Below are 24,746 nucleotides of genomic sequence, written 5' to 3'. Positions count from 1 at the left end.
GCTTGAACGCCACAAAAGGGGAAGAAGGGGTGTCCTTTCACCCAACGGAGAAACTAAGGGCAACCTCTGATCGCATTCATAAGCTCTTTATAAGTATTCAACTCAAACCTTTGTTCTTGAGAGAGAAGAAAAAACAAACAGTGCCAGAGTGAGAGAATATGCGGAGAGGAGGCACCCATTTTGGCTCTACTCTTATCTGGAATTAGCTTCAGCCCTGCCTTACCACATGATACAGTCTTTAACAAAAGGGGGGGGGGCAATAATTGCCAAGTTCTGCTTTATGAACTGGATTCTAATATTGTTGGTAATTTCTGAGTGTATTGCTGGTGTATAACCATACTAAATTGATGATGATTTCTTAGACTAATTTTTAAATGCATACTCTGGAACCTATATGTAGGTCTGTGGCTTGCCATAATTTTGTTAGTAGTTATTTCCAGTATGACTGCAGCATAAACAAATGGGTTGCTAAATCAAATGGCAGCATGTCTGGAGAAATCAAGATTATGGAACAAGAGCTTGTTAGAGCCGAAGAACCATAACTTCAAGTAACAATTGTTACATTCGGATAATAAAAAAGTTACAACTTTAGTGATGGTCCAAAATTCGACGTAACAGTTCCAGAAATTTATTTTAAAGGCCTTTTGTTTTATCATGGAGTCTCTATTCAAATGGGTTCTTAAAGAAAAAAAACAGTACATCCTTTGTGCTAATTTTCTGACCTAATGTTTTATCCATTCAACATAGTTCCAGCCTTCCAAAATGCCACTCTCAACCTGCCAAAATCAACATCTCTACATTATGTACAGTATGATTTGATAAACCTTTTAACTTTCCCAGATGGTTATCTTGGCAGGAATCATTTTGACAAAATGTGCTATCCAGTGCCATGCTGCAATAACGATTAGTTACATACAACATTAAGTGGTTAATTCCTGAAATACACTATTCTTCACCAGAATATTGCTTCTTCCCCCCTGCCCCACCAAGGTTAAGCTGAACCAAGCCATTCAGGATGGCTCATCCCATTTCAGAAATAAATGCCGATGTGAGGAGGTGGGCAGGAGGACAGATAGTATCCAATTTATCTCAAATACCCAGCTGCCTTATTATGGAGAACACCATAATATTGACAAAGAAAGAAGGAAAAGGAAGGCAACAAGCAGCAAGATGGATGAGCTCAAAATGCACTGGCAATAGGTGCTCCATTAGAAAATCTGAAGGAGAGCCAGATCATCCTGGAGAGATCCATCTATGTGGTTGCTAAACGGTGACACTAACTTGATGGCACATCACGTCATCAATAGGGGTGTTAGCAATTATGCCAGTTCCTTGGATTGTCTTGTGCTTGCGACTAGAAGGTAAAAAGATGCAATGCTTTCCACATGGCACTGTTTGCAATTCCTTGAAAGAAAATCTGTTCTACCCCCACGTACACAGGAGAAAAGGTACAGCCACTCTAAGAAGTTGTAACCTGGGGTTAAGTATCTTTAAATCTGAAGCAGTGAAGAGTCTGAATATTTATCACCTCACATCAGATGCTTCTCTAACAGTTGCACCGTGAAAGGCTGAGTACTACAAGAAAGCAAAACATCAAGGCTCAGTATTGCTTCTCTGCAGGTGAACTTTTTTCTAAAAGGTGCGTTGCCTGAATGCACTCAAGGCATATGTTTGTTGCTGGCAACCCAGTATTCTTTCACAAAAGACAAACTGAAGAAGTGACTTTACTCAGGTTGCCTCTAGAGAAGAGCAAGGGGTCAGGATAAGAAGCATGAAGAAATTTATTTTCAAGCATATGGGGAAAAAAGCCCAGAGCCTTAAGAGTTAAGGAAACAATACATGGAAGAAGAGTCCCCTAAAGTGGTGCTTCATCTTAGGAAGCAAGGACATGTTTTTCAGCCACAGCTGAATCATTTTTTGCTCCTTTCATTGCAATGTGTGCTTTTGGCCACAAACTGGGAGAGAAGACAAAAACTAAGCTCTTGAAATTCAAACATAATTAAAGTTTATCATCCAAAGGAGCAATAGAGATCTTTTTAGGGGAAGAGAGGGAGTGGAGTTTCAATGTCAGAGAGGCTAAAGTAGAGAACATATCTGCTTCTTTCCAGGGATATATCAGGACCAATAAATACTGGTATTTGGGGTATTTTGAAGCACTTTAAGTATGGATAAACATTTGTGGAAAGCTATATGTATCTACTGGGATCCTCTCTCCCTTTTGCTCCTATCTAATTGTGTAGAAGAGGAAGCCATTCCAGCTTTGTGATGCTCTCCCTCCTTTCCTGACTTTCTTCCCTCCCTCCTCCACCATGGAATCTATAAATCACTTCTGGCAGGTAGCTGGGAAGCAGCGGCTAATGATAGTTCTGCTCTGGAGGAAAGGAAGTCACCTTTTAACCCTGCCTGCTGTTGTTTGTCTTACAATAAGACTGGAGAACAGATAAAAACAACATGCCAACTGTCACAGAAGATCTGATCACAACTGCAGCAGGAAACCTTATGCCAGACCCACAACACGTTCAGACTGAGGATGTCTGTCCCTCAGTCCGAGTGTTTTGATGGGATGCCTTTAACCCTACACTCATTCAAATGCTCCGTACATTAAATCAGGGAAGAATCAGCCAATTTTCTGAATGGAAAAATCAAGAATATTGCATGCCTGTTTCAGTCCACTAGAGATGATCCCATCAACACTTTGACTTATGAAAAATTAAGGGAGGGGGGAGAGAGGGAAATAGAGAAGCATCATGCAGTTTAAGTCATGAGAGCTAAGGCTTAATAACGGGCCAAATTCCAGAGGAAAAACTGTGCCAAAAGTACAACACACAGTACGAATTAAATTTAATAGGAAATGGTGAGATGCTGATAGCCTGAACAGCTTTGTGAGTAGGTCTAGGACAACATATGAATGGAACCCTTTTGTTCCTTCAGTGATAAATAGATTATAAACATAATAAAAAGGTGAGTGTGTCTGAATGTCTTAAAAGCTACTCTTCAAATAATGTCCGGTAAATAAATCATATGAAGTACTGAAACAGAATCAATTCAAATAATCACCGAGGGTCTATCTAGCCAGTTTACTTTTCAGTTTGTGAAACTTGAGAAGGTGGACAAAATTCCTGGAATGATAAGGTCTACCATGCCTGTTTTAACTTATTAAATCTTCTAGGACAGAGCTGAGCGATTGGGTCAAGGAGATGATAAATGCTTTCCTGAAAGACAGCAAGGTCCTGATTCATCTTGAAGCTCCTAGCAGTAAACCTTCTAAAGACACCAGCCTTTTGCTAAAGCATACTTTAGAAAAACAAAAACAAAAAACAGATGTGGGGAATAAGCTCTGAGCATATGGTTCAGAGTGTCATGGTCTGATTGAGATAGATTGTTTAGATCTGCTCTAGCAGAACTTCTGGAAGAGATCATTTGGAGATTACAGTTGGAACGCCATTAATATGTCCTTCTCTTCCTTCTTTTTCTTACCTGGGAAGAAATGAAATTTCTAAACTAGTGCCACAAAACTTTCTGAAATGGATACAAGAACCTAAGCATTAAGTAAGATCCTAGATTTTTCTATTTACTTGCTAAGGTTGGAGATTGTTGGTCTTAGAAGATTCATTAACCTATGAGATGAAGCTGCATTCCCACTTGAAGCAAAAAAGAGGGGGGAAAGGGAGTGAATCAATAGAGCTATTCCCACTTAGGAGTGCCTGTGGTAGTGCAGCATTTATCACCTCCATCCAATTTGTTAACTGTTCTCTTTTCCTAGGGAAATTAATTGTGAGAACTTTAGAATGGTTGCTCAGGATAAATTTATCAACTGAATGGCATTTTTAAAGCCAGAGACTATATTGACAGCTTTCATTTTATTATTTTTACTTTTTTTTACTGATAGAATTATGCCATAATATCTATTTTGTAATTTGTCTTATATTTTTGTTACAGAAAAGCAAAAGAAATGTTCAAACTAAAGACATCAATAATGAATATTCTTACATGTAAATTTGCATGTAACCATTTAGCCAAAGTTGGCTGACCTCAAAATAGCTAAGTAGTATTGAGCCTGATAAGTGCTTGGATGGGACACCACCAGGATATCTATGCCTGGGAAATCAAAGCAGTATTCTAGAAGAGTACCAACCTAACCATTGGAATATTCTTTTCAAGAAAACAAAATGGAGGTGATCTTTGTGTTGTCATCAAGAGCTCCGTTTCGCTTAAGGAAGAGTTTATTTTCACTTTTACAACAACCTTCTGTTTGTGCATATGGCAATCAGTCCCCTAAGCTCTACTTTCTCATGAAAGACAAAAACCATTCACTGGCCACAAACATGAATTTGATATGGAGGGTACTTACAGTAAAGACATCGTCATCCCCAACTTCAGTTTCATTGTGGATCGTGGAAGATGATGTTGTAGAACCTGCAAAGACATTTTAAAATGTGTGTTGCTCATTTAGATTAAATATTATATTCCAGCCCATCCTATTTATAAAAATTAAGCAGAGGGTAAATATTTGTTCTGGATACAGCCATCCCTCTCATAAGCCACCTGCTAAGCCCACATTTCTAAAGTCAAACAAGCCAGAGTGTTGTGCTGGAATGAAGTAGAGCACCTGGTCTCATGCTTAAAAACCAGGTCAATGTTCTTTTAGAGCAAATACATTTTTTTGCATTTTCACGAAAGCAATTCTATATGGTATATATATATATATATATTGGGTGAATTCCTGATCAAGTGTTTTAGAATGGTACAAAAATTAGGTGAATTAGGACTTCGACTTCCTCTTGCCACTCTCCAACTGTATAAAGCCCAAGGTATGTCTCAGTTGGCAAAATAATAATGAATAATTACAATTTAACATCAATCTTAAAAAAGTATATTCAAGATAACAGCAAATATGGAAAATAAAAAGTAAGACCCACAGTATGAGAAATACATGACACTTGGTCACTCTGGATTAACCTTACAGTTCCTTCTAACAAAACAGTTCCTAGATAGTACAGAGGACTGAATGATGGGCTGAATGATGGGATCACATTCTCTGAAAGCCAATACAGAAGGTTAAGACTCTGATTTAAGTAACGTAGCAGGGCTTCTGTGAAAGACATGCAACATTCTGTCTTCAAAGTTAGCACCAAAATCAAAACAAAAAAATGGGAAAGGGGTGGGGGTGGGGTGGAGAATAGAGAAGACAGCCATTTTGCTACACACATTAAAGTGGTAGGATATTGTATAGTACCTTCTGTGAGATCTTCAATGGCTTTTCTCACCCCTCTGTCAAATGCTCGTGCATCAGCAGGGCTTAGAAAAGTGAGTCCAAATTTTCGGTTGTCAACTTTCCAGTGGTGAAATGTAGGATTTGCCTTAGTGTAGATCAAGTCTTTTTTCACATAGCATTCCAGCACCACCTGGGGTGAAAATGCAAAGATGTGCAATGATGATATTTACAGGCAAAGGACACAAGTTTATTAGCATAATTTACTACTTCCTCTTGCAGGCATTAAAAAAAAAATCTGCTTGCTTTGCAGTTGTTTGGTATGACTTTTCTTTCAACACAAGAAATCAGGAAAATTAAATGACACGACAACATGCTTGAAACATTTCCTGCTTGGCTGATACAGGAACAAAAATTTTTTATATTACACACAATATTTCATATCTCTGCAAAGCCAAGTTTAACTTCCTTAGGAACTTATTCTTCACATATGTGTGTATATAAATGCTGTACCATTTCAGCATTCATGACTTTACTCCTTTTCATGCAAAATGAAATCCAATCTATATTGCTATATAGTTAGTAGCATGGAGTCATTGCTGCTCTTCATTACCCATTTTATAATGAAAACTGCTTAATCTCACAACACATGGTCAAACTCAACCACAGTTTCAACTGGGAAATTATCTTAGACCAAGCCAAATCCCAAAATGCTAGGGAATTCCTGGAAGTCTGGCATTCAGACAAATAGACATGTAGAGATAAATCACATTTAGTACAGTTCAAAAGAGAGAATAAAAAAGCTAAAAAAGGAACAGAAAATTAGAACACATCCTCTTCAGCAGTTTATATCCAGATAAGCAGGGATTAACACAACACAAACAATCAAGCAGAAAACAATACCCTAATCAAGGGACTACCAAGGAGAAAACTATATTCCTACCAACACTGGCAGTGCAATCTACTGGGAGCAAGCCCCACACTCACTAGGACTCATAATGTTGTCTCTGCAAGCAAACAACTAAGCTCAGAGAATACCAAGGATTCCAACCCTGAGTTACAAATATTCTTTTCTTTTGGGCAATTAGTACCACACTGACCACTCACATATCATAATCAACCATGTAATCATTATGCTTTTTCTCTTCCTGTAACAGCTTTGTCTAATTTAGTATCCTCTGGACATATTGGACTACAGTTATCATAATACACTGGTAGAAGGCCAACCGGCATGCTAATTAGAAGATACTAGAGTTTAATTTATTATAGTGCTTTGACCTTAAGCGCATCTCCAAACCAGTATCACTGAATCAGTAAAGCCCAGCTCATTAAAAACATCTGTATCACCAAACCATAATAACAGATTCATCATCTCATTCATATTTATTTTAACAGTACCTCCATTTATCAGTGGTTTATCCACTCACTGTAGAACAGCCACATTTTTAACAATTTCCAAAATGTTATGGTTTTGGGGGTTGTGGGAACTACCCACCAACAATTTTGCTATTTTCTCTTTTCAGCCAGAAACAGCTAACATCTATGTTTTGCGATACTGGTTAAGACATGGATAGTGAGATCTGAATTATAACTAATACTGAACATAACAACCTTATAAGTTATTTTAAGTTATTCATTTATGATTGAGTTGTAAATTAAGTTATTCATTATAAAGGTTTAAATGTTTCTTCTGTCCAGCCAAGGGAGCATGGCATTGCCTGAGAGATGTTTCCATCATGTGGCCAGCATGAAAATATGAAACACAGTGACTTTTCCCACCAAAGCAGTACCTATTTACCAGCTTGCATTTGCATGCTTCTGAACTGTTAGGTTGGCAGAAGCTGGAGCGAGTAACGGGAGCTCACCCCAATATGTAGCACTTGGGTCTCAAACCTGGGCTGTCAGCTTTCCAGCTGACAAGTTCAGGGTTTTAATTGCTGAGTCATCACTTCTTACTCATTATGATTGCCACCAATCATAATGGCCAAATGCAATTCAGAACTCCCCGGAGAAATGGTAAGCATCTTTCTTTCTGTTGACAGGATGTGCATATATATACTCGCCCACGATGCAAAAAATCCTGGCCATATTTTCAGTGACAAACCTGAAGAATTTGGGGTGCAGAACAAAGGCAAAAGCATATTCAGAGTCACCTAGAACCTCAAGCAAGCCCCACATTTGATGGGACCACTTCAATTGTGAGAGGCCACCCAGAAAGCTAGCTTGATTTGAGGAAGCAAAACTTGCTTTAAAAGAAGGGGAAGAGGCAGAAAGATTTAATGAGGAGGGTAAAGCCAGAAGCAACCCAAGTAGGAATGAAAATGTTCAGTAGCCACAGAAAATGAAAGGATGGAATGGTTTTCTTCATCAATGTGATTGTCTGCTAAACAGCATTAACTTATCTAAAGTATCTAAAATATATAAACTGCTTCTAGTTCATACTCTGCTTTTACCAACAATAATTCAACCCACAACTAACTTGTTTTTTGTCAATTCTTCTTGCCTTAGAAATATTGTCTCCCCTTTCTTGTATTTCCTGGCTAGCACCACATTTGACTACAATTGGAATGGAATATTGCTGAGAAAGGCACAGTTGGCTCTGAAGACTTTACATTGTAACGTTTTATTGCAGGCCTCATTTGTTATGTCCAAGACCTAAAGGTGCAACAAAACATGTATCTATTATCTCTTTAGCTTGTTACCCCATCTTTGGATTAGACTAGAATAAACTTGTGGACAGGGGCACCTTCTGATTAAAAGTGGGCAAGAAGAGAATTCCAAAAATTTGTCCCACAAAGAAGCAGGGAGCTATGGCCAGAGCAACTCACAGTCACGGCAAAGAGCTAAGTTTAAATCATCACAGCATTTTTGATCTTCCGGACTCTTATCTCAAATGAAATGGTATGAATAATTCAGTCCAGAAGTGGGTTCTACCAGTTTGCACCTATTTGGTAGAACCGGTTCGTCAAATCTACCGAACTGGTTAGAAGAGGTTCCACCAGTGGACCCCAGAAAGCAGGCCACACCTACAGAAGAGGTTCCAAAATTTTTTGAAACCCATCACTGGTCCTTGGATATTATTATTCTATACTATCATGCTCATATTTATAAAACTCAGTGCCTCTGTGAAAGGTAAGGATGACTACTGCATTTGTGGTGCAATCAGAACATTGCATGTGTTGAAGTTGTTTTAATGCAAACCAAAGATGCCTTTTAAAAAACAAGTTTACATCATATTCTTATGCATGCCAGTGCTGTGTGTGAGGTAATTTAAGGTGGTTCTGACAAGTGTCATTGGCATCTTCATATCCGGTCACATGGGCGGCAAGCCACTCCCATCCGGTCACATGGGCAGCAAGCCACTCCTACAAAGGAGGCCACACCCACAGAGTAGGTTCGAACAACTTTTGAAACCCACCACTGATTCAGTCCCATTTCAAAAGCTTGAGTTATCTCATATAATGTGGCTGGCTTTGCTAGTTGTTTAAAAGACATATTTCTAATCTGTTTAATAAATTTTGGAGAAAAAATGTGTTGTTTTCCATTCTCATTCTCTTTAAATGTTTAAGGAGTTTAAACATTAATATGCACCTTACTCTTTGTGAAAATAATAGATAACATCCATTTACAATAAGAGAAGCTTTGTAGATGTATCACACAGGAGTTTAGGAAGTGTTAAGGAAGTTTGGGGGTGGGGGCATTTGGGAAGAAAAGGGGCCAAAGACAATAAATACCAAATCAATTTAATTTACCAGTTTGTCTTTTTGCCTTTCTCCATGGATGAGAAATCCATTCCTTCCATTGGCCTCTGTGCACTGGATCTTGCAGACACCAACCCTACTAAGGCCACCTCCTTCTTGGGGCAGCCATCCTCCACTGGAGTCATCTCGGGTCATAACCACAGCTTTGACTCGCACAATATAGCTGTCACTGCAACAGACAAAAAACAGGAGGCGAATAAATCACAGAGTACATTTCACAGATTTCAGCATCTAATTATCTAAAGCTGCAGGAAAAAAATCAGTAGTCTTCTGGGGTTGTAGACCTCAATTAAAAATGTGATTTGCCATCACAGTTAAAAAGTGATACCACAGAAAGATTCCAGGTGTCATTCATGCCCAATCCAGCCGAAGACCTAAAACTGCCTCGAAGAAAATCTTCATACATTGAGAAGGTAGATCTCACTCTGCACGCGAGTAACCTACATTCGGCACCAAATTTAATTCCACACACTAAGTGACACAGATGATTTTTTGAAACAGGGATGCGGGGGAAGATGAATAGCTAACGGATCTATGGAGTGAGATCAATGTTTATGTTTTATTGTGAAACAAAAAGATTCAATCTGGCTTTATGGGCCCTTGCCGATAAAAGCTGACATCAGAACAAATGCATTAGACAAAGCTGCTGTGTGACTCCGGCAGCATGGAGCTATTGGTACTTGAAACAGGAAGGTCAGAGTTGCAAAAATATGGTTATTGGAGATGAGAGAGAGGAATGGTAGGATAGAAGGGCAAGTTGAAGGGTAAGGTGTCCAAGTACAATAAAACAGCATTAGTCAGCATTCCATCCTTCCGAGGTCGGTAAAACAAGGAGCAAAATTGTTGGTAACAACATGCTGACTCTGTAAACTGCTTAGAGAGGGCTGTAAAGCACTGTAAAGCGGTATATAAGTCTAAGTGCTATTGCTATTACTCTAGAAACCCTAGGACTGAGAAAAGAGAAGGATTCTTTAATTTTGCTTTTATTTCCTCCTGTTTTGCCAGGTTCTGAATCCCACCCAACTTATCACAATCTGACCCAGAGGAATCTTTTGTTACACTACAAACATTCCAGCAGGAATGAAGTGCTGGCTATTGTTCATTCTCCTTTCTTAAAAGATCAAATCATGTAGCTTGCCTAAGGAAGCGCCATCTCCCTTTCTCTTGCTCTTTTTCCGGTTATTTTATATAATAGAACATAAACTATTTTCTTTACATAAAGAAAACATCCAACAGGATACTCACATAAACTCATTATCAAATCCTTAATGAAAGATTGCATTAGAATAAATGCAACTGAATTTCACAGATGCAACTTTCAAGCTGCTTGGGAGTCCGTTTTCGCTGGCAGAGTACTCAGGCCACCATAGGCACCCCGACACGAGTGACATTGAACTGGCCATGCCCCCCTCAGCCCCCTGAGGTCAAACAATGCAGCCCTCAATGAAATGCAGCCCTCAATGAAATTGAGTTTGACACCCCTGATATAAAACATCATTTTCTAAATATTTGAAAATTTAGAGTACCTAAATATTCTAGGTAAACAATTATTGACTGTGAAACTAATCTGTTTAGAGATTCAAAACAATTATGCTTCCTTGCTGACATGATGAGCATTAGCATTATCAATAGTACTTATATAGCACTGCTCAATTGCTTAAAAGTATTTCTCATACTTTACCCTTATGATAGTCATGTACAATAATAGCAATAGCAATAGCAATAGCAGTAGACTTATATACCGCTTCATAGGCCTTCCAGGCCTCTCTAAGCGGTTTACAGAGAGTCAGCATATTGCCCCCAACAATCTGGGTCCTCATTTTACCCACCTCGGAAGGATGGAAGGCTGAGTCAACCCTGAGCCGGTGAGATTTGAACCGCTGACCTGCTGATCTAGCAGTAGTCTGCAGTGCTGCATTTAACCACTGCGCCACCTTGGCAGCATTATCAGCAGCATTCCCAGAATATTGCAGCTATGGGGCTTTGAGAATGTGCTAGCCTAAAGTTTTAGGCACAGGTACATTGTTCAGTTTATGACAGGTCAGACTCCACTCAGACTTGCAGAGATTTCCATGCACTCTTTCTTTAAAATAAGCCCACCTAGTTCAATAGGTTTTCTCTTTCTTTAGTATATTCTTTTCTTTCTTTTTCCTTGTACTTTTCCCTCCTCTTGTTTTTTTCTTTCTTTCTTTAAATTTAGCTTGTATTATTAATATGGCCTAAGGGATTCGATGGCTCAGTGGCTAAGACGCAGAGCTTGTCAATCAGAAAGGTTAGCAGTTTGAATCCCTAGCGCCGCATAACAGAGAGAGCTCCAGTTACTTGTCCCAGCTTCTGCCAACCTAGCAGTTCGAAAGCATGTAAAAAAAATGCAAGTAGAAAAATAGGGACCACTTTGGTGGGAAGGTAACAGCGTTCCATGTGCCTTTAGCATTTAGGCATGCCAGCCACATGACAACGGAGATGTCTTCGGACAGCGCTGGTTCTTCGGCTTTGAAATGGAGATGAGTATTGCCCCCTAGAATCGGGAATGACTCGCACATATTATTATTAATATGGCTGTCAGACAAAAGGCCCTATTTATTTCAAAGGGGTGGTAGTGGTGAAAAATTATTAATTTCAAAAAGTTTTATGCTGTTTCAATCCTTCCAAGTGACTGAAAGGAAATGGCCTCTCATGTCTCTCTCTTCCTGGCCCCAGCGTGAGTTCATTACAGCACCCAATACCTGACACCCAACGGTGTGCTTCCTCCCTCCATGGTTTTGTGACAACTCCAACTCTTGGACATTGACAACAACACAATGAATGCGATAATATTCAACGCCATCTTCAAAACCATCCACAGATGTGGATGTCTTAAAGAGCAAATTGAAAAAGATATCTGGTGAGCTGCAACTTGTAAGAAGTTGATATAATGGGAGAGATAATGGTAAGATAAGGAGAATCATATCTTTTCCATCTCCACTGAAGAGACCCATTCATAGTAATGGTAGCATCCTGACCTGATCTACAGATTGGAATGAAGACAAAGGAAGAAAGATCCATGATCAGATGTACCATGGTTTATCATTATGGCTAAACAATTGCAGTTGCTTATAACTTTATATCTTCTAGGCATGATGCCCCACCCCCCCCATCTTAGCTGGTATGAATGTTGCCAGTTCGTTGGAAACTTATGAGAGGCAGAGCAGGTGTGCAGTTTTTATAGTTATGACTTGTGTATTCCTTAAGTATAATTATAATATTCTCTAGGAGACAATCAAAGGTTTGTAATTTCTTCAGAAAATCACAAATAGCCTGATATACTATTAGCATGAAATAGCACTGAGGATATCTAAAGCAATCTATTTATTGAATTGTGCATTTTGAAAACCTCAAAGAATATTCCTATTCAAGACTCTAGGGCACCATTTTATGCACATCCTATGTATTTGTTAAAAAAAATCATTTGTCATATTACATTATCTTTTTTTTTAAGAACTTCATAGTTAGGACCCTAGACATAATAATTAAATGATACTGGTAAAGTTGCATTGCTTATGAAAACCTGAGAATCAGCTGCTCTTCCCTTTGTTAAGCAGACCTTGTGACTGGATTATCAAATTTATGTCAAAATAAGGGCAACCCATTCAGTATAGTTGAAATCTTGACAAGTGAAGCTGCTTTCTGATTTTGTCAGCTTGAATGCAACAAATGCAATTGTATAATAAAAGCACAGACCAATTATAAATATTAAAAATTCCTAATATTCTAATTAAAGAAATATTAATATACGTAAGGATGTGATAAGGGAAAAATCTGCAATGAAGCCAAAGGCAGATCTATCACTTTTAACTGAGGAGAAGTGAGAGTTGTATAATGGGTTGCAAGAACAACCTTTAGATACAGAAGAAAGAGCTGCAGCCTAGATAATGATCCGATAAGAGGAAATTGAGTCCATAGCAGGAATGGGGTGGATAAAGCATTTAAGGGAGAATTGATTCTCTCTTGTTCTCTGGTCAGAGAGTGGGGGAGTGCTTTCTGGCTTGCAATTACCATAATCCTTAGAATAAAGGTAATATTAGTATTCTTGGTTTTGGTTTCTGCAGCATCTTGAAGGGCTCACAAGCTGGAACTCTTGGATCTCCAAAAACTGGGAAAGCAACGAGCAATTGAAATGATCTGTGAGAAAGGTGGATAAATCCTCCTCCAATAATATATCAGAATTCAGGGATATTGTCCGTTTAGAGGAAGGGTGTCAGACTCAAGGCCTGCCAGCCAGATCCGGCCCACAGGGTGTTAAATCTGGCCTGTGAGGCACCTTGGAAACAGCAAAGGACCAACCCCCTCTTCAGAAAACAGAGCTCTGTTTTTGCTGGCAGAGGGTTGCAAGAAGCCGTCAAGAGGGTTGCAAGAAGCCATCTCAGCCGAAAACGGAGCTCAGGAGCACATTTTCACTGGCAGAGCATCCGGGCCTCCACAGGCACCCTCGACACAAGTTACATCGAGTTGCCTACGCCCACCCTGGCCACCTGAGGTCAAACACAAACCCTCAATGAAATTGAGTGTGACACCCCTGGTTTAGAGATAAGGGAAAGTGCGCTGGCTATGCAATCTACAATCAGCAAATGTAATGATGACTATCAAAACAGATGCTTGGAAAGGGAGACTAAATGGATCTTCAGACTACCTGTAGTTTCTGTGAAAACATGCAACCAACTTCAATGAAGTGATTATTTAATGGACTTTCTGATACCTCTGGGGAAGTTTCCTGCACTTCTAAGGCAAACATCATTTTGAGGCCTTAGGCCAGTGATGGCTAACCTTTTCCCCATCGCATGCCAAAAGTGGGGGGAGCACAGGGGGTTCATGCGCAGGTGTGCCCACACCCATAATGCTATGCATGTGACCCTCTGTGCACATGCACGTGCAACCCCCTGCTTTTGGCGTGTGATGGACCCATTTTTCACCCTCTCAGGCTCCAGAGGTTTTCTAGGAGCCTGGGGCGGGAGAAAACAGTTCCCCCCTGATGGAGGTCCTCCGTAGGCTTCCCTGAAGCCTCTGGAGCGTGAAAAACAGCCCCAGGGGCAAACTGGAATTTGGGAACTGACTTCTGGTTTGCCCATAGGGCTGTTTTTCGCCCTCCGGAGGCTTCAGGAGGCTTCACTGAAGCCTACGGAGGGCAAAAAATAGCCCAACATGCAAACCAGTAGTCCATTTCTGAACTTCAGCGAAGCCTCCGGAGGGCAAAAAATGGCCTTAAAAGAAGGCTGAAGTCAGCTGGTCAGCACGTACATGCATGCTGGAGCTGACAGGGCAACGCCTCATGTGCCGTAACAAATGGCTCCGCATGCCACCTGTGGCATGCTTGCCATAGGTTTGCCATCACGGCCTTAGGCCATAGCACTCAGGAGGGGGGAATAGATGGGTAACCTAGATATTGGGGTGTTCTCCTTCCAATGTCTTTATGAAAATTGTAGTACCAAGTCAGGTCCTTAGAATTCTATGCTAAACATTAAGGTTCAACAAAAACAGAAATAGTAAACTGCCAATACATTTATAAATAAACCTAACTTAAAACTCATTAGCAGGCATATTTTACCACTGTTATGACTTCAAAATGGGCTATTAACAAGTGGATCAGCATGGGAGATATCTTTTGGAATTCTTTCCGGAGAAATTATCTTTAGATTTACCTCACCACCTTCCGAAATATAAATATATGAGTAGGAAAGACTAATAATAACTTATTAATTATGGTTGCTTTAGACATTTAGATTCAGGAGTAATATATGTCTCAACTGTAATGCTAGAGAAAATGAGCAAGAGACTTCTATTCATATCCTTTTTTTAAAACTTCTGATGGGCATCTGGTTGACTACTGTGGGATACTGGATAAGGAAGTTTTTAATCTAAGTCAGCTTGACTATTTTTATTTCTACTTGACTCAAAGTTTGGTAACCAAGGCAAAAAACTTGGAATTATCCATGCTGGTTCTCTTTAGACAGGTGTTTCTTTTCTTTTTTTCATATTTTCTTTTTCTTAAAGAGAAAGTGTCAATAAATGGATAGAGAAGTACTGAAGTTATACAATTCACTCAACCTAACATTAATAAAATATAAGCCATAGCAAGCAACATTTTATTATATTTAAATATTAAATGTTTTAGCTTAATGCCAAAATCTGTAATAGCAATCTATATATGTTTAAAAAAAGGAAAAACCCACCCTAAAATATTATAATTATAATTTTTTTATTTCTCCCTCTCTCCCTTCAACCAATTTATAGTACCTATTGGCATAAACTTAAGAAACCATACTCGAAATGCTTTTATTTATCTTGTCACATATTAAATGATATATATTGATACCATTCTTACTGAAAATTGTTTGAGACAGGTGTCTCTTTCTTTAAACAAGTTGATGCATTCTGGAAAAAAAGGGTGCTTGGGCTTTGCAAGCTCAAAATTGGTCACAATGCATGATATAAGATTATGTGGATTCACGATATAAAGAGATGAAATCTGTCTTTCCTGACAAAATAGCATTAACATTCACAAATTGGATCATTACTTTTTCATTTAGACAGCTTAGCTTGTGAACATAGATGCATTTTTCACAAGAAGTAGAACATTTTAAAATTTATTTTGAATTTTGAAGCCAAATTTCTGTCATCCTGACTTTTTAAGCATACCCTGATATGATATGATATATGATGATATATTATCCAAATGTGCTGGCATATGGATCTGTGAATTTGTGAATCCACATAATCTTACATCAATGCATTGTGACCAATCTGATCTTGCAAAGCCCAAGCATCCTTATTCCCCTACAAAAGCATCAAATCTCTTTGGCACAGCAATGCACTTTAAGAATGGAGTGCTCTTAATGACTTCACAATTTACAATGAAATAATCATCTGGCTCTGAAGCACCCATTCAGCAAAAGAACATTATAGTGTCAGAGGTCAAAGGCAGGCGTTGTTAAATCAGGGGCAGACAAAAGGGAAGGGTGGAATTCAATAACGAAGCAAATTAATGGTTGAAACTCCATTCAGAATCTGCACTAATTCCATTCAGCTTCACATTCTGCGTTTGCATTCACATGATGTGTTCGTCAAAAGCAGCAAAACAGATTGATCCAATTATGTCTAAAGAGGGCATTTAATTGGATAACTGGAAGGTGTACATATTTTTTAAAGCTTTAGACTTTTTGGGATGGGGAGAAAGACTGATACTTTCTTGAAATACTGTCAAGCATTTTTAACAATTCTATTTTCACTTAAGGGCATAATTTTATTTCAAAAATTAATATGTTAACACATTACACAGATTAAGGAGGTAATATTGTAAAATGAATCACCTCAGGCTACTGGTGTTATGTTTTTGGCTATATTAATATTTATGATACTCTCAGAATTACAAATTAAAGTTGAAAACCAGAAAACATTTTAGTATACTGTTTTGTTTTACTACCTATAATTCTAAGCTATCTTTCCCATTTGTTTTGTAAAATTCTGTCAAATTTAGAAATGCTAGTGGTCACTAAGAGCTTTTACTCTAAACCCCCAGATGAATTTGCATTGAATTTTAATGACTGCCAGGCTTATTTAAAAAAAGAAACCCAAACCTACAAAAATTGTAGCATGAAAGAGACTACCTTCACTGCTCCTAGCAGGAAAATAATACTTTGTGCCAAAGTCCTGTAGTTGCGACTCTGAAACACACCAACTTGGTTGACTGAAAGATTAGATTTTTGCTCAATGTGAATAAACTTTACATCATAAAACAAATGTATTTTATTAATGCTATCTACTCATTAGAAGCACCAATTAACTATCTTTAAGGGTTATACCAGGAGAAACTTTCTGATGAGGACATATTTGGAATTTTCAGTGGCTTAAGATGGGCACAAATGTGAAATGGCTGCCATTTGCTTCTCTGCAAAATGGACACCACAGCAGGCACGGAAGTTTCAAAACCACCATTTACAGAAGGAAAACTAGTTCTTGAAGATATTCTCATCTCAGTAGAAGTTTGAAGGGCCAAAGGCATTTCTGCCAATAAGTATGTTAAGGGACAATGTTTTGCTTTGCAGCGTTTCTGCCACCTGTTTAGTTTCATTTTTAATTAAAGGAATATTTTTTAAATGACAATTGGGACAATGAGTCAGGTGAGCACAATGGGAGGTGTCTACTGGTCTACTGCTGCTATGTATAATATATGTTGCCAACACATGGATAGTTGCACTAATTGATCAAAGCAGGGAGAAAAGTGATTAATTTGCTTTTACAAGCAGACAGGATTCAAGTCTACTCCCTATAGTGGCAATCCAGAGACTAACATTCTTCAAATGCATTGGACGCTGACTCCCATAATCCTAAGTCCGTGATGGCGAATCTATTGCACACATGCCAGAGGTGGTATGCAGCACCCGCTCTGAAGGCAGGTGAGCCGTCACCCCAGTTCAGCTCCACTGTGCATGTGTGTGCTGGTGTTCGAGTCTCTGCCGTGCATGCGCAGGGCACGTGGGGGACTGAGCACACATGCACGGGGCAGGGCACGTGCATGCATGGGGTGGCACATGGGGGGCTGTGCACATGCACAGGGGTGGGCTGCATGTACAGGACACGTGCGGGGGTGGGGCATGCATGCATGGGATGGGGTACATGCAGGGGACCACGGGTGCATGCACGGGGGGGGGGGGGCAAACATTGCATTTTGGGGGTTTGGGCGCACACGCTTTGGGCACTCATCCAGAAAAGGTTAGCCACCACTGCCCGAAGCCAACAGGGAGGAAGGGTTATCATATTCTACAGAGTTGATCTGGAAAATTTCAGCTAATAACCGAAGTGTTGCCATAAAGCAAACTGCTAAAGTTGGTTCTTGCTGACCGTGTCATAATTCAAGAATCCCCTTCTTAAAATGAAGGCAATATATTACTGAACATCAGTTAAGCCAAGAGAGACAGCCCGGAAAACTTCCTGGTGATGTACTTTTAAAAAGAGACCATTCTCTAATGGTTGCTTAAAGCCATTAGTCAGGCTTTCTAGGAAATGAATTCATAATTAGCCTCATGTCAGATAACGCAAAAGCACTTCAGTCACAGCAGGTAACACGTGGAGAGCTTGCCAGTTCTTCTTTAGCATGTTCTCATGTTAAAGCATGGTCAGCTACCAGCCTTCATTTATGAGAAGGCAAACTAGTCTTCTCGCATCAGCCCTACAGCATACACAATATATTTAATATCACACCCTCAACTTTGTCTATATATCATTTCACATAATTTTTCTATTAATGTTTCTAGAAAATAGCTAGAAATAAGATATTTCCTATTTCTATTTTCTATTGGTGGAACATAGTAAGTGGTAGACTAGTTGCAATTTTGAAAGAGCTAGTTCTTATCTGTTCTTAAATTTCCGTTTTGGTCAAGCTATCATGGCAGAATTCTATTACATTTGTCTAGAGACAACAGAGCTTCTTAGACATCAGAATGTTCTGCCGCATCTAAATTGCACAGCGTTATTCAAAAGTTATTACAACACTACATTCCTGGCAGACAAAAGCATGTAAGATAACTGCTCCAAATGCTCCATGAAGTGCTCCAAAATCTCCTTGTAGACGGCTGCATTGACCCTGGTTTTAGTGAAGCACAGTGGTCCAAAGTCCTGTTGCTCAGTGGTCCAAAGTCCTCTTTTCTGATGAGAGCAACTTTTGCATCTCATTTGGAATGAGTATGGAGGAAGAATGGAGAGGCCAATCAAGCACAGTAATCCACGGTCATTGAACCAGGTTTTAGTGCTTTTGGCAAAAGTTGCTCTCATCAGAAAAGAGGACTTTGGACCACTGAGCAACAGGACTTTGGACCACTGTGCTTCATTAAGACCAGGGTCAACGCAGCCATATGCTGGGAGATTTTGGAGCACTTCATGCTTCCTTCTGCAGACGAGCTTTATGGGGATGCTGACTTCATTTTCCAGCTGCCACACTGCCAAAAGCACAAAAACCTGGTTCAATGACCATGGGATTACTGTGCTTGATTGGCCAGCAAACTCGTCTAACCTGAACCCCATAGAGAATCTATGGGGCATTGCCAAGAGAAAGATGAGAGACATGAGACCAAACAATGCAGAAGAGCTGAAGGCCACTATGGAAGCATCCTGGTCTTCTATAACACCTCAGCAGTGCCACAGGCTGATAGTTTCCATGCCACGCCGCATTGAAGCAGTAATTGCTGCAAAAGGGGCCCAAACCAAGTACTGAGTACATATGCATGCTTATACTTTTTGATAGAGGTTCAATATTGTTCTACGTACAATCCTTGTTTTATTGATTGCATATAATATTCTATTTCTGAGATATTCTACACCATAATCATCACAATTATGACAAATCACGGTTTGAACTATCTTGCTTTGCATGTAATGAGTTTTATCTCATATATTAGTTTCACCTTTTAAGTTGCATTACTGAAATAAATGAACTTTTGCATGATATTCTAATTTTTTGAGTTTCACCTGTAGTTTTAACCTATGCAGATCCGAAAAAGCCTGAACTAACAGAGAACTTCTTTGCAGTCCTACATAATTTAGACTTGTAAATCTACAAATTATGGGGGACAAAATGGAGAAGCAGCAAGGATTCCTAAGTCTTCATATCCTCCCTGCCTACAGATATTCCTCAACAGTCAACTGGATTGTTTAGCCTTATTTAGATGGCTTTTGTTGGCAATGGCTTGGTGTGTCAGTCCAACTTCAGCAAGCATTATTTTTAGATATAAGTTATAACCAAGCTTGGGCCCCACCCAAAGGTGGGGACAAGATAGAAACGAAATGTTTGACAGTCAAAATACAGGGTAGCTTCAAGTAATTAAGTGGAAAGGGCTGAAGTCAGTTTGTCTTAATTATGAGGATTCAAGTTGACTTGAATAAACTTGCCAAACACACACCTTCTTCCTTCTAGTAATTCTCCTTGATAACAGTGTTTTCTCCTCATAGATATAGGCCCGGGATGGTGAACCTATGACATGCCTGCCAGAAGTGGTACACGGAGGCATTTGTCAGGGAACGCAAGGCGTTGCCCTGTCAGCTGGCCAGCACGCGCATATGCGTGCTGGCCATCTACGTTCAGCCTTTTTAAAAGCCATTTTTCACCCTCCCCAGGCTCCAAAGGCTTTATAAGAGCCTGGGGAGGGCAAAAAGAGCCCCCCTGCCCCCCAGAGGCTTCAGGAGCTTCCCTGAAGCCACCAGAGCGCAAAAAACGCCCCTATGGGCAAACCGGAAGTTTGGGAACGGACTTCCGGTTTGCTTGTAGGGTCAATTTAAGCCCTCCAGAGGCTTCAAGGACCTTCAGGAGGCTTCCCTGAAGCCTACGGAGGACTAAAAACGACCCTACGAGAAAACCAGAAGTCACTTCCAATTTGCTCATAGGGTCGGTTTACGCCCTACGGAGCCTACGGAGGGCTTAAACCGACCCTAGGAGCAAACCGGAAGTACTTCTGGTTTGCTCGTAGGGTTGTCTTTAGTCCTCTGGAGGCTTCAGGGAAGCCTCCTGAAGGTCCCTAAAGCCTCCGGGGGCCCTCTAGGGGGCGGGGAGGCTGTTTTCGCCCTCCAGAGGCTCCTATAAAGCCTCTGGAGCCTGGGGAGGGCAAAAAAAGCATGCAAAAAATGGGGGGGAGGTGTCACAGCTCTCATGCACGCATGCGCACTGGGGGGCGTCGTGCATGGCATTATGGGTTCCGCATGCCCACACATGACCCCCCTGCGCTCCCCCCTTATGGCACACGAGCCAAAAAAGGTTTGCCATCGCTGGTATAGGCAAATCAAAATGTTTCACATTTTTTTCATTGCCATTTATATGCTCATAGTTTGAACAGCAACTATTCCTGCAGGAATAGAAGATGTAGAATCTTGGAAGATACCTTAGAGCCATGATGGCGAACCTATGGCACGTGTTCTACCTGGACCCATTTCTGAGGGCACGCGAGGCATTGCCCTGTCAGCTCCAGAGCACATGCACGTGCTGGCCAGCTGATTTTCAGCCTTGGTTTTCAGCCATTTTTCACCCTTCAGACGCTTCCCTGATATTGGGCTGTTTTTCTCACTCTGGAGGCTTCAGGGAAGCCTCTGGAGGGAGAAAGCGGCCCAGTAGGCAACCCGGAAGTCCATCCCTGAACTTCCGGTTTCTGTGTTGGGTTGTTTTTCACCCTCCCCAGGCTCCTAGAAAGCATCTGGAACCTGGGGAGGGTTAAAAATGGACCTACCAGGCACACCGGAAGTTGGAAAATGGGCCATTTCTGGCCTCCAGAGGGCATCTGAGGGATAGGGGAAGACATTTATAGTGCACACATGCGTGCTTTTGGCACCGGAAGTTAAAAAAGGTTCCCCATCACTGCCTTAGAGGTCATCTGGTCAATTCTCCTAAATTCAGAATCCATTAGAATACCAGTATTTCATAGGGATGATTATATAGCCTCTGTTTGAATACCACCAACAAATTAGAAGTCATTAGTTTATGTGACAACCACTGACTGACAGCTATATTATCAAAAAATTCCTACTGATATCTAGTAGACTCTCTTTCTTTTCGGTTTTAACCCATTGGTTTTGGTCCTTCCCTCTGAGACATTAAAAAACAACAACCAAGTACATTTCCTCTTCATTGTAACATCCCTTCAGATATGGTAATAGATATTGCTGCTATCACATCTCCCCTCAGCACATCTATTTGACAGGTTAACCATTCAACCAATGGTTGAACCAAAGTTCAAGCATTCCTCACAGTACTATCTTCTATACAGCTTACCATCTTGATAGCCTCTAAACTAATTTCAATGTATCACTGTGTCTTTTTAACTGGAATGCCCAGAACCGGTTATCATACTTCAAGCAGGATCTGATTTAAGGCTGAGTGAAACACTTCCTTCCCATGATCTGAATTCTGTGCTCCTGTTTGTGTATCCTAAGATTGAATTAATTTGGATTGGATTATCTGGGGGTCTTCCTGAAGTCATGACTCCTACTTAAAGAGCAGGTGGCAGTTGTGGCTAGGAAGGTCTTTGCACAATTACATGTTGTACCAATTATACCATTTCCCGGGTCGGGAAGCCCTTCTTTCAGTCATTTATGCACTGATCATCCCCCATATGGACTACTGCAATATGCTCTACAAGGTACTCCCCTTGAAGAATATCCAGAAGCTGCAACTGGTGCAGAATGTGACAGTGCAAGCAGTCTTGGATGTCCCCAAGGGTTGCACATGTACTCTGCTATAAGGAATATGATAACTGTATAGTCTTGTGCATGAAATTTCTGAATTATGAAACTAGATACTCAGTTGTTGCCAAAGTCAACAATAAACTAACATCTGCCCATGTCTTCCTTTTTTTTTCCTTTGCACATTAATTCATAACTTAAATGCTTATTTAAAAAAATAGGCATAAGTTAAGAAAGACTGAAGACAAAGGAATAAAAACCAGAAAATTTTATGCTTATATTTATTTTTTCTTGATACAGTCAGAAATAAAAGCAAAAAGCCAAGTCACTATTAGATGAATGGAAAAGTACTGTTCCTACTGAATTATTCTCTGAATAACACCCAATACAAAAAAACTGGGGACTTGTACAAAACAGATAATGCCATTTTCACAGTCAGATCAGAAGTCTCCCTGCTTCGTCCACCACAGGGAGACAGATGAAGGGCCCACACCCATTTTGTGTGGGTGACATATATGCATGCACAGGTAGGCATAAGAGAACTACTGTTCTTTTTTAAAAATATTAGGTGTAACCTGATACTGACAGCACCTGCCTTCCGTCAACAACCTACTTGAGACTTTGAACTATAGATCTCAGGGCTGAAACACCTGGCTAATTTTTTATTTTATTTTTTTTTAAAAAGAACTTTCTTGCTTTTTCCTCATTCACTCAAGCAATTGGCCATGGTGGTTTAGGCTAGAGTTATATTCCAGATATCCTCAAATTTTTTCTTGAACTTTCCTCAGGCAAGGCCACTTGTTTGTTCATCTTATTTATTTTTAAAATCCTCATGTCAAAGTATTTACACAAATAAATTATTCATTTCTGTACCTAGCTTCGTCTTCCTGGGACCTTGCCCTTGAAAAAAAGCCCTGGAAAATTAGTTGAGAGATAACAGTCATCACTGCTTTTTTTCCCCTTTTATTTTCTTTCAAAAATTGTACAATTACACAAACACAGTACCAAGGGATTAGGTAATTCAATAAGATTTCCAGGAAAATTCTTTTTCACCTGTAAGCAATATTCCAATCAAGTGAAGAAAAATCTATTAAAATGAATTAAAAGATGGAAAGGGTGCAACAGTGCAAAAATCATTTCAAGTGAGCTTCTTCTATTTTAATCTGTTTGAAGCCAATGTTTCTGACATGGAACTATGCTTTAACCTCTTTATATGGCACCATTATTAATATAATTTGCTCACTGACTCAACAACTCAAATGCTAAGCCATTAGCTAAATACCAAATCGGTTACACAATTCTATAAATGTACTTTCACCTGTACTTCAGTCTGTCTGCTCCATTCTTTTATTTTAATGCTACATTTACATATTCTCTATGTAAATGAATATAACACACAGAAATGAAGTGTGAAACTGAGGCCATTTGCATTTGACCATATGCACCTTTTTTTTAAAAAAAAGAAACTTTCCCTAGGTAAAGGGAGTCTGTTATTGCACCTCACACTTAATTCTACAGCATTTCAATCTGGCTCACAGTTAAATACCTGAAGGAAAATTCATAATTTAAGGATGGTTAATCACCTGCAAACTTAAGTGGATTAAAAACTTAACTTCCAAAACAGCACATGTACATTGCTAAAGCCCAATTCTCCTTTTTCCTTTATTCCTTTTTGGAACTGAGAATATTCATTGCTCTCCACCCACATCACATGCCAGTGAGAACGATTCATGCAAACACAAGTTAATTCTTTTTAATGAAACTAAAATTAAAATGCATCTTCTCTTCCACCATAGATCTCTGCAGCATTCATAGATTCTTTTAAATGGAAACTAGAATGAGGCAGAGAAACAAACCCAAGTTATATGAGCAAGGGGAAGGCACATACCTGCCACCAGATGCCATTTCCTCTACATTTTATACCCCAGTGTGCACCATTTCCCCATTATTGCTACAATAAACCATATGCTAAAATGAATTGCCTCGCTGACTTGAGTAGCAGCTGGTTAGCAGAAAAGTGGCTTCCCCAGGCATGATTCAGTCTCCTGACAAATATACTGCGCCATACTAGATGAGTCATCAGAGGACTGTTCTGCATTTTATTCAGCAGTGGCATAGTTTTTCATATTTCACTGTCCTGATTCTCACCGTGAATATCAAAAACTGACCAAAGGTACTGTACTTCTTCATTCTTTGGTACTTCAGATTTTGGTTAAACAATGCTGCTCATACCCTGGATTTGCGGCGGAAGAAACTACTAATGTAAACCAAAATACACATGCCTCTCTAACAGGAAGAAAATGAAAGAACAGCTGCAGCATAGGCATTTTATTAGCACAATACAGATTTGCAAGATGTTAGTTTGCCTTTGCCTTCAGATACTTCTTCAATGTAGAAATAAAACTGCACAACTTCTGACCCATGAAGTCAGGCCTGGCCAAATTTTGCTAGCCACAACATTGCTCCTTGGCTAAGCCAATTAAATTTGATTTTCCAATGAACATCATATGTGTTCAACAGGCACTGCAGTATTTTTATTACACAGTTCTGTGTGGACTAGAGCAGGGGAAGTCCCAACA

At 39.8% G+C, this 24,746-nt stretch overlaps 1 protein-coding gene across 1 annotated transcript in view; it reads right to left on the bottom strand.

Annotated features, from left to right (window-relative positions):
* The window catches only part of SPRED2 (sprouty related EVH1 domain containing 2), a 98,275-nt gene that overhangs the window by 17,965 nt on the left and 55,564 nt on the right, over positions 1–24,746 (bottom strand). Inside the window, exons 2-4 of the mRNA XM_032214185.1 lie at positions 8,965–9,142; positions 5,237–5,405; positions 4,352–4,416 (exon numbers count right to left, since the gene is read on the bottom strand). Coding sequence (XP_032070076.1) covers positions 4,352–4,416; positions 5,237–5,405; positions 8,965–9,142 — 412 coding nt within the window. The remainder of the gene's footprint in view (positions 1–4,351; positions 4,417–5,236; positions 5,406–8,964; positions 9,143–24,746) is intronic.

The sequence above is a fragment of the Thamnophis elegans genome, chromosome 3, assembly GCF_009769535.1.
Source record: "Thamnophis elegans isolate rThaEle1 chromosome 3, rThaEle1.pri, whole genome shotgun sequence".
Classification (NCBI taxonomy): domain Eukaryota; kingdom Metazoa; phylum Chordata; class Lepidosauria; order Squamata; family Colubridae; genus Thamnophis; species Thamnophis elegans.
Note: the sequence above shows the minus strand (reverse complement) of the source record. Positions and strands in the feature narration are given on the sequence as shown.